The sequence below is a fragment of the Polistes dominula genome, unplaced genomic scaffold (assembly GCF_049000335.1).
Source record: "Polistes dominula isolate Pdom_NZ unplaced genomic scaffold, Pdom_raw_medaka contig_73, whole genome shotgun sequence".
Classification (NCBI taxonomy): domain Eukaryota; kingdom Metazoa; phylum Arthropoda; class Insecta; order Hymenoptera; family Vespidae; genus Polistes; species Polistes dominula.
In genome coordinates, this window is record NW_028300951.1 from 9,348,429 (window position 1) to 9,358,876 (window position 10,448).

Here is a 10,448-nt window from a genome sequence, read left to right on the forward strand (position 1 = left end):
TTGTTCATTTTGTTTGGTTTTTTTTTTTTATTCTCTCTTCTCTCATAAGGGGGTATATTAAATCTCCTCTTGGAAAATAGATTTTTCTCTCGAATACAAATCGAATCATTTAGAAAAAAAAAAAAATCGAAGAAAATATTAACACATCAGCAACGATCTTATTATCATTATTAGACGAGTCGGAAGAATTTTTTCAATTTTTAAATAGGCGCACGGATATCACGTTTTTTGGCGTCTTCCTGTAAAATAAACTCCACACGTTCCAAAGATAATTATCTGTTTTTTTTCTATTTTTTTTTTTTTATATATATTATATAAATATATATATATATATATATATTAATATGTATTAGTAGTGATCGAAGATCTAAAACGAGTGATAGATAATTTTACCAAAGAACAACAATTAACAACAACAACAACACCCACGCGTCATTCGTCGTAAGATCATTTATTTATTTATTTATTTAATTATTTATTTATTTATTTATTTATTTATTTATTTAGATTAATTTAGAATTAATTTAGAGTTTATTTAGAATTTATTTTCGTAACGCCGGCAACACCATGTGACGATGAGTCGGATAGGAAATAGAGCAAAAAATAAAAAAAAAATGAAAAAATGGAACAAAAATTAAAAAAGAGAAGAAAGAAAGAAAAAAAGAAAAAGAGAAATATCGTAGATCAAGATTTAATTCGATAAAAGGAAAAGTAAGAAAGAGGCCGTAATAAAAGTAAACAACATGACGTTCCTTCGTGAAAATATAATTGTTCCAATTATAGTAAAACGAAATCCCGAATTTCCCCTGAATTGTTTTCGATCGAACCTTGCCCATTTTTGGTCCCCGCGCACAAATGTCATTTTTTTCCAAACACATCCCTTTTTAACATCGTATCGAAAATTTCCCCCTCCTCACATTCCCCATTATTATTCACATTCGCGAGATAAATCTGACGGTTTGACTCGATATAATACTCAATCATATCTGCGTTAAATAAAAGAAAAAAAAGAAAAAAGAAAAAAGAGAGAGAGAGAGAGCAAAGTCTTAACGGCCATTCTACATATCCGGTAAAAAAAATTTCATTGCACTGCCTAATCGTGCTTACGAATAGGAAAAAAAAGTAGAAGATGAAGATGAACATGAACATGAACATGAGCATGAAGATGAAAATGAAAAGTTAGATGAACGAATGATAAATGAGGACACACGTTTGAAAATAAAAAAAGAAAAAGAAAAAATACGCAGCCGACGAGAAAGAAGCTGTGTCATGTGCGGGCCCAAAGCCGTGGAAAGGTTCCAAGAGAATAGGGAAAGAAATAATAGAAAGAAAAAAAAACAGAAAAAAAAAACAAGAAAAAAATATAAGAAAAGTAATCGAGAGTTATAATTTGCGGCCGTCCGTCGGCGAGACGAAGAAATCATTGTAATATATAAATTCATTAAATTACATAATGTAATGCTGCCACCGACACACGTCTAACACACTCCCTTTAGTACAATTACGATATACACCTATATACAAATACACACACACACACACACATGCGATAATATACAACTATACACTCGAAACCAAACAGAGACAGACCACAAATTGAGAGCAAACAAATTCGTGCGTGTAATAATATACGTGTATATATTTTAAATCGTACAAATATATAGACGTATGTAAAAACGCATTACACATGGAAAAGAAAAAGAAAACAAAAACAATCTACCGTATGATTAATTGAATTAATATTTATTATTAACGATTAATTATTATATTATTACCACTATATTATCTATACAATTTGTACTTTACATTTCAGTTCGGATGAAATAAATGCCTTCTTTTTCATAAAAAAAAAAAAAGAAAAGAGAGTGAGAGAGAGAGTGTGTGAAAGAGAAAATGAAAGAGAATAGAAAATAGTTTGAAAAGGTAATTAAAAATCATCCACATTTCCGGGGTAAAAACTTTGTCATTTATTTAAATGTTATCAACGGATTTTTGTTCTTCATTTATAATTTATAATCCTTGCCACGACTCTTGCTACGATTATTCCTTCGAGGTTTACAAGGACATCTTTTAATCTGCTTCGATTTTGGAAGTTCGCTTTGTATTTGTTGCCACAGTTTATTTTTCAAATGAGAACCGAAGTAAGTAAGTCCGCAATCTCTACAAAAACAAAAATATATTTCTTTTTTAATATTAATTAATTAATATTAATAATAATATTAATCGTTGAAACGTACGTAAGTATAGTATAGTCGACAGTTTTAGTAACGTGCAATGCTAATAGAAAAAAGGTTATAGAAGTTCCGTAGCTAAGCGCAGCCATAGACGATTTGTTGGCTACGAAGGTTTCGGCGACCTCGTTGTATCCATAATCTTGAAGTGTCTGTTTTTATCGAGGAATCTCGTGAGAAGTATTTAACAATATGAAAGAAATCATATATGGTTGCACAAATCAGGATATTTCACGCTTACACAAGCGTGTTTGTATGTGTATACATCATTTTAAAGGTGTAGTAAGTGAATTGTTTTTTAATCTTTATCGCTACGAATACGATCAACGGAATGAACGGTAGATCGTTACGTTACGTGGCAAATGGCCTTGGGTAGAGTAGTTAACATGAGCACATCGATGGGTGTCCAAATGCAGGCGATCGAGAACTCCAGAAAGAATGCTGTCGTAAGAAACTACACAATCCAAAAATACAACGAATAAAAAAAAAGGTATACACGAAATATTATGATAAAAAAATATCATTGAAATAAGCTTATTAACCTCGTAAATGCAAAGTAACATTGGATTAGGTTTGCGAAAGGATTGAGGAAATAGTGTCGATTGTGCCACGATGACGTAGACTCCAGCAGCAAAGAGGAAACTAGTTATCGGTGGTCCTGTGATCAATGGTTCGCCAAAATCATCTTCCATAGCATTGGCGAAACACGTTTTGAAAATGGACACGTCTAAGCTGTTCAACATCAACGCCCATATCGTGCAAAGCAATTTAGCCATTACGTAGGGTCAACGTAGGACATTTCAATTAACGATTTTTTATTTGGATATCTACGACATCACCCATATCTCTTTTATTTATACTAATATATATGTATATATATTAATTTCTTGAAAGATTTTTCTAACTCTCGAAAAGAATTATGAACAACGAGGTGAATTTCGTTAAATCTCGATGATTATCTTTTGTTTTTTTTCTATCTCTTTCTCTTTCTCTCTTTCTTTGATTTTTGACATTGTGACATTTATGAGATAATTAATTGATAACCTAATTATCATGTTCCGGTAATAGTTAATTTAATTGACGGTGAAATTGATGGTTGATCTACGAAACGTTACATTGTCCGTTTATTATACAAAATGGACACAGTTAAGGAATATGTAGGATGTATCAATCCTCATTGGGTAGCCGTAGTTTCAACAGGAATGTATACTTATCTCCGACACATATGTATAATTGGTTTGTGTTTCGAGGAAGAAAATAATCCACCATTTGATCCTTCTTATTCTTCGATACTTTTCGTTTTTTCTGCATTGTGCCTTTTAGCAGAGTACAGACTTTGGCCTAGATCATTGAAAGAACCACCGATACAACTTCTATATATTTACGAGGTTGTTCAGTTTAGTTTTTCTTAATTTTTATTTGCTCATTTTCTCTTCTCTTTCTATATTAATTTTTATCGGTTAGATGTTGGTGGCTTCGTTAACTACGAACCTTGTAACTCGTGCTATCTGGATACCAATGATGCACGTAATATTTTGTCTAACACAAGAGTCAAGCACATGGGTAAGCAATTCAAATTATAATAGAAATATTTTACTTGATGAAAATACAAAAATCAGAATCTTAAGTAATTAGTTAAAGAAAAAAACTCAATAATTACGATAATTCGTAAACTAATTATTGACAAAATTGTTTTCATTATTATTTTTAGTTATTATGGTTAAATACGACAATAGGTCTTAGTCGGTATTCATTAGTAACGACATTGGCTTATTATCTTGCCAAGGAAAATGCAGCTACACATATGGCATTTTGTTTATCTTTATTGTCTTTCGTATGGATGTTAGACGCCACTGAATCTTTGGACACTATTTTGGATATCTGGGCCAAGTAGTAAAATGATAAGATAAAATAAGTAAGAAACGCGTTAAACGAATTAGACTTTGTTTAATTTTATCATATCTTTAATTGATTTTTAATTATTTGCATTACAAAGTAAATATTTATGTATATATTCAATATATACATAAATACAAATATATAAATACATAGACACAAATTCATATTTAAGTTTTTTTTTATCGACAGATTAAATAGAACATTAATTATTTATGCATTTACATATTAAAACATAGAAAAATGTATTATCAAGTTACATCTTTTGTGTTCAGGATCGAAGAACCATTTAAGAAAAATTTGAAATCTAACAAGTCATTCGAAAAAAGAATCTCTTTTCGAAATCCTGAAGTGTCGGATTGGTTTACTTACAAACTCACATCTAACGATAAACGATAAATCCATGAAAAAATCATAAATGTTATTAAACCAATGTTATTCGTTGTTTGTTTCACGTAAACGTCTCAAAAAATATGCGATATAAAGTCGTTTTGTTAAAAAAAAAAAAGATTTATTTAAGATTTTAAAATAAAATAATCATCGAACCAAAAGGTGAATGATTTTTTTCTTATTCGTTAGAGAAAAAAAAAGAGAAGAAAAGGGAAAAATAGGATTTATGAGAATAGGTACTTTCTTCACGAATCCGAATAATATTTTAACCACATCTCGACATTGCCAAAGTGCTTGAGAGAAGGAAACATGCCCTTTGGTATTAGAACCCTAATAAATAATTCATCACATTTCCCGATAGCTTTTCCTTAAAGTGCTTTGAAGAAAATGAAACGTACTATCATTCCGTATAATAAACTTTCCTTATTATTTAATCGATTAGTATTTTATTCTCAAACTACGTCAACACAAGATAAATTACTAAAATATATAAATAAATGATATTATCATAAGGTATAAGGATAATTGTTGATAAAAGATAATTTCCTTACTCTATATTTAGTTCTTGAGAAGTCATGTCTTATCTCGTTGTTACCCGCATAGAAGACCTTCATTAATATTAAGTTTTGTTTCAAACGAAGCATGTAATAATTCTACAAAGTTCATTTTGTCAAACGATTATATATATATATATATATATTAAAAATTTTCTAATGGAATATTAGGAATGATTTTAGATTAATTGAATTTTTCATTAAATTTCAACATTCCATTGATATTTTTTTCAGATTTACTCGATCGTAAAATAGATGATGATACAAGGTAAAAGTAGATACGATTGTTTCAGACCAAAAAAAAAAAGAAAAGAAAAAGAATCGTCCGTTCTGTTGATTATCCTACTTGATGGTAACCATGACAACGGCACATTTTATCGAGAAGAACTTACGCTTGTTCTCCATGATTTCAAAATGAAGAAAAGGAAAAAGCGATTGGAAGGAAAAAATATAAAAAGAAAAAGAGAAACGGGTGAGGGGAATTCTCGAACATAGTCCGAGAGGAGAGTAGAAAAGTCAGAAAGATGTTGAGAAGAAAAATCTCAGAGTATTTCTTTCTTTCTTTCTTTCTTTACTCAACGACCACTTCCACTCTCTTTTCTTTTCCAATAGGAAATAAAACTTCTCTCTCTTTCTCTCTTTTCCTTTTTTTCTTTTTCCTTAAGCTTTTAGGATTTACTTCCTTAGCTCGATCTACTTTCGAGACGAATTAACGTTTCCCAAGAGCGATTCTTTTTTACAATTGGTGAACAAAAGACAAGACTTATTTTCATTTTTAAAATTAACGATCCTCTGATAACGTAAAACTTTTTTTTTCTTTTCACAAATCTTCAAGAAATAACAACGATCCTTGAAGATCTTTAATAACATTATAATGTGATATTTTATTTAATTTCTTTCATATTTGTTTAATAAAAAAAAAGAAGGAACACAAACGTATTTATTATTTATGTAAAAGATCGATTATATTAATCAGGATGAATCGATGTATATAACACGAAAGAAAACCAACTAATAAATCGTCAAAGTTCGATAAAACGAGAAGCTACAGGTTTCTACATTCCACTTTTAAAACTTGTTGCTCTGCTTCTTTAGAAAGACCTTAACTTTCAATAATTACTTTTCGATTATTTCTTTTTCTACTTTCTTCCATCTCTTTTTTAATTTAAATTAATTTTTTTAAATTGATCAAAAATTGTGTATATCCGTTAGATCGAGTTTTTAATTTGTTCATTAAAATATTCAAAATGAAAATGATTAATAAAAAAAAAAAGATATCATGTATAAAATGATATCATGTGCAGATCACACATGTTAGAAATGAAATCTTCAAAAAACTAAGTTTTGAGAGAATGAGACGAATGCAGAGTATCAAAAATAAGATAATTGTAGCGGACGTTTTGGAAAATTTGAGAACCGCGTGCGGATGGAAATAAAGAAGCGGGTGTATTGAGTCGTTATGAGTAGTCGCTAGTCGCCAGTCTTCATCAGTCGTTGTTCGTCGTCATTCAGTTGAAAAAGTTCAGTTGCGTATATTGGTTGTTATCATAAGATTATGAAGCCTTTATTGTACATTTTCTAATACCAATTTTAAAAATATTTTGTCAGTAGGATTAAAATGAGTGTACATTAACCTCGCACCTCTACACTAAAACCAATCCTACATGTATAAACAGGGTGTTCAAAAGAAAGCATTCAATATTTATATGGTAGATAGGGCACACTATGTTAAGTAAAATAGTTCTGGTAAACATAGGTCGAAAGGTCAACCGTTTCTGAGATATAAACGTTTTTATTTGCTATTATCATAATTGACTTCCTACTGAATTGCCATTATTTACAGAAGATTTTCTACCTGTCCACCATCCATTTCTACACACGCTTAGCATCTTCTTCTTAAAGAGTCGCGAACTCTCTTGAAAATTCCCCATTTTTGTCGAATTACTTGACAAGTATGGTGGACTCGGTTACGTAATTCTTCTACGTTATTTATTGGCGAGGAATACACTTGGTTTTTTAAATAACCACATAAAAAAAAGTTCAAAGGGTTTACATCGGGGGATCGAGGAGGCCATGCAACTGGTCCACCACGTCCAATCCACCTTTGACCGAACACCGTGTTTAAATGTTCTCTCACATCACGTAAAAAATGAGGTGGTGCTCCATCATGCGTGTACCACATCGATAGCAAGATTTAAATGAGCCGGATCTACAAAGTCGTTGGTGAAGTTTTTGAAAGAGTGTATGAGAGGGAGCCCTTCGATTAGGAAATTTTTCCGCGTAAAGACGTTTTGCCGCTATAGCACTTCCATTGGCACGACCATACATAAAATGCATGTCTGCCATTTCTTCGTTTGAATAATATGCCGACATTTTAATGAATCTTCGTAACTATCTAACAGCTACAATTGCTGATCCACGACTAACCTCAGAACGCGATTTATAAACACTGAAGTAAATAACGCATGCCATGGAAGCAAGTAAGTCATGATTTTAGCAAACAAAAATGTTTATATCTCAGAAACGGTTGACCTTTCGACCTATGTTTATTAAAAAATTTTTACTCAACACAGTGAGCCCTATCTACCATATAAATATTGCATGCTTTTTTTTGAACACCCTGTATATATATATATTAGGGTGAATCAAAAAATGACTAATTTTTTTTTCAAGTGCCACGCAAAAATGGGTTCCTAGACACCTTAAAACAATTCTCACCCAATATGAGCTCTTAATTTTAATAGGAAGATCCTCCGCATCGCAGTTTTTTATTTTTTTTCAGTCCAATAGATTAAAATTCATACCTCATTATTTATTGATTGTACAGAAAAATGTTCCAGACGAATTTTGTAGGAAATTTAATGCTCTATAAAAAAGGTATCCTATATTTTTTCCATAAACCTCACCATTTGAATGATATTGAAGATTTAAATTTGATGATTTTTAGACAAATTTCATTTTTGTTTAAGAATTTTATAACTCGACAATAAATGACTATTAAAAAGTGCACAATACAAATTTTTGTAGGAAATTAACTGCTCTATAAAAATAGTGTCTTATGTTTTGGCGATTAAATTAAGCGTTCAAAAGATATTCATCATCAAACTTTCATGTGTACTGATTTTTGTCTCCGAATATCTTTTGAAAACTTAATTTAATCGCCAAAACATAAGACACCATTTTTATAGAGCAGTTAATTTCCTACAAAAATTTATATATATATATATATATATATATATATTTATATATTTATATATTTATATATTTATATTTCTCTATATATATTTATTTCTATCTATGGCTATCGCATTCGGCATGTTATGATAAAATTATCTTAATTGATTTTAATTGATAAAATTTGGAAATTAACAGTTTTTATCATCTACCCTCATCCCAAGATCATACAGGTGTCTTTCGATATATGTGCCCATAATTATGAAAGTGGTCTAAGTCTGGAAAGTGGTCTATCTCTTGTTTCGAGATATTTAAAGATTTATACTTAAACACTATACGAATTCTATACAATATTGAAATAACAAACATTATCTAACGATTCATTTTTGATAATATCGTGAAAATTACATTGAATTTATTTAGTTTATAATAATATAGTGCGTAATAACTGATAAACTCATTTTTTATTAATTTTGATTTAGACCACTTTCATAATTATGGGCACATATATTGTAACAATATTATAATAAATAAATCCTACAATTATCTTACTCTTGACATTGTGCATTTGTCTTTTTTTCTCGAAGCTTGATTGTATCATTTCTATGTTTTTTTTTTCTTATAAATATCCAAAGACATGTTTTTTTAATTATAATGTTTGCATATTTAGGAAATTTATATTAATTTTTCAATAAAACAAAAATGTTTTTAAATAGAAGAAATTGGATACGCGCGCGCGTTACACAAACAAATAAACCTTATTTGCTATTATATTTCCAATAAAAATACAATAATATAACTTATTTTACAAATATAGAAAAAAGAAATTAAAAAATAAAACAACGAAAATGAAAAATAGATTTTAGAATCGTTGTAATTCAAAATTCGATGAAACGAAAATAATACGATCAAAATTGTTCTGTTTTTTTTTCAAGTATGTATAGGTATTAGTTACAATAAAAAAAAATACTTGTGTGTGCTGACCCATGATAAAGATATCTTAAATTCACAGAAAGACTATCATCTACCTGAATTACAAAAAATGATATATTATATTTAATTTGGTTAGGACGACGTATCTTTCCGTCGACAAACATTCTACAATTTTTTTTCTATCTATGGCTATCGCACATTCGGCATTCTATCTTAATTGATACACTTTGAAAGTGATAGTTTATGTTTGCTACCCGCAATCTCAAGATCATACCGGCGCCCTTTCATATATATGGTAACAATATTATATTAAATAAATCCTACAATTATCTTACTCTTGATACTGTGCTTTCGTCACATTTTTTGGAAACTTAGTTTTTTCAAGGTTTCACTTCTAGCACGTGTGATCTGTTCACATGATATTTTTATTTTGTCGCGATTATATCTGTTTATTCTTCTACCCTTATATCACTTCTTCATACATACAGGTTTCGTAACGAGATGATATGAGTCCGTAGTATGCAGTCGCACACAAACACACACATGTACAACCAGGAGCGATAACTACAAAGCAGAGCATAAAGAGGAGATCGAGAATAGGAAAAACTATATAACTATTATTCTGTCTCTTTCTCTCACAGGCTCAATCCTGTATGTTTGTCTCTTTTTCTCTACTTAGTATCGTGGCTTTGAGAAGTTTTCACTTCATAAAGAAGAAACTGGGAAAGATCTTTTTTAATTCTAATTGAGGAAGGAAAAATTTTCCAAGTCGACGAGTAGTACCTTTGAATACATACGCCCTAATTCAATTTCGTCAGTCTCAATAGTTCCTTGATTTCTCACGTGAAATCGTATTTCCTGTCTTACTGCACTTGCCAGGCAGTACATTTAGAAATTCTATTAAATCGTTTGAACTCTCGCGATAACTCTCATCTGTCATATTTAAATGTACTTTGTTAGGGAGTTAAGTTCGAAGAAAATGTATAAGATAATAGTTCAAAATAAAAAAAAAAATAAAACTTTCATTCATCATTTTAGAAGAACATTTTGATTTCAATGAATGAAAGAAATACTTGAGAAAAATCGATTTTCATCGAATTAGTTTGATTTCTTCGAAATAGATTTACGCACAAAGTTGAGAAAATTAATTGAAAGGAAAAAAGAAACATATGATCGTGATATATATATCACGAATATATTAATCAACGATTTAATTTTTCTTTCCTTATTTCAACGTCTATAATTATTTCGGCATTGTTTAAATATTTAT

At 29.9% G+C, this 10,448-nt stretch overlaps 2 protein-coding genes and 1 long non-coding RNA gene across 3 annotated transcripts; 1 reads left to right on the plus strand and 2 right to left on the minus strand.

Moving 5' to 3' along the window:
* Positions 1-331: 331 nt before the first annotated feature.
* On the minus strand, positions 332-2,370 carry LOC149032713 (uncharacterized). The gene is made up of 2 exons (XR_016176527.1): positions 2,238-2,370; positions 332-2,160 (listed from the first exon to the last, which is right to left on the minus strand). It is a non-coding gene; the product is annotated as an uncharacterized LOC149032713 (long non-coding RNA).
* Positions 332-3,009, minus strand: LOC107067763 (uncharacterized). Its single transcript, XM_089172400.1, has 2 exons — positions 2,774-3,009; positions 332-2,685 (listed from the first exon to the last, which is right to left on the minus strand). Exons 1-2 carry the CDS (start codon positions 3,005-3,007, stop codon positions 2,578-2,580), a joined length of 342 nt encoding a protein of 113 aa, XP_089028526.1. The 5' UTR covers positions 3,008-3,009; the 3' UTR covers positions 332-2,577.
* Positions 3,010-3,365: 356 nt separating this feature from the next.
* On the plus strand, positions 3,366-7,511 carry LOC107067780 (uncharacterized). Its single transcript, XM_015323582.2, has 3 exons — positions 3,366-3,619; positions 3,696-3,794; positions 3,943-7,511. Exons 1-3 carry the CDS (start codon positions 3,368-3,370, stop codon positions 4,123-4,125), a joined length of 534 nt encoding a protein of 177 aa, XP_015179068.1. The 5' UTR covers positions 3,366-3,367; the 3' UTR covers positions 4,126-7,511.
* Positions 7,512-10,448: the final 2,937 nt, after the last annotated feature.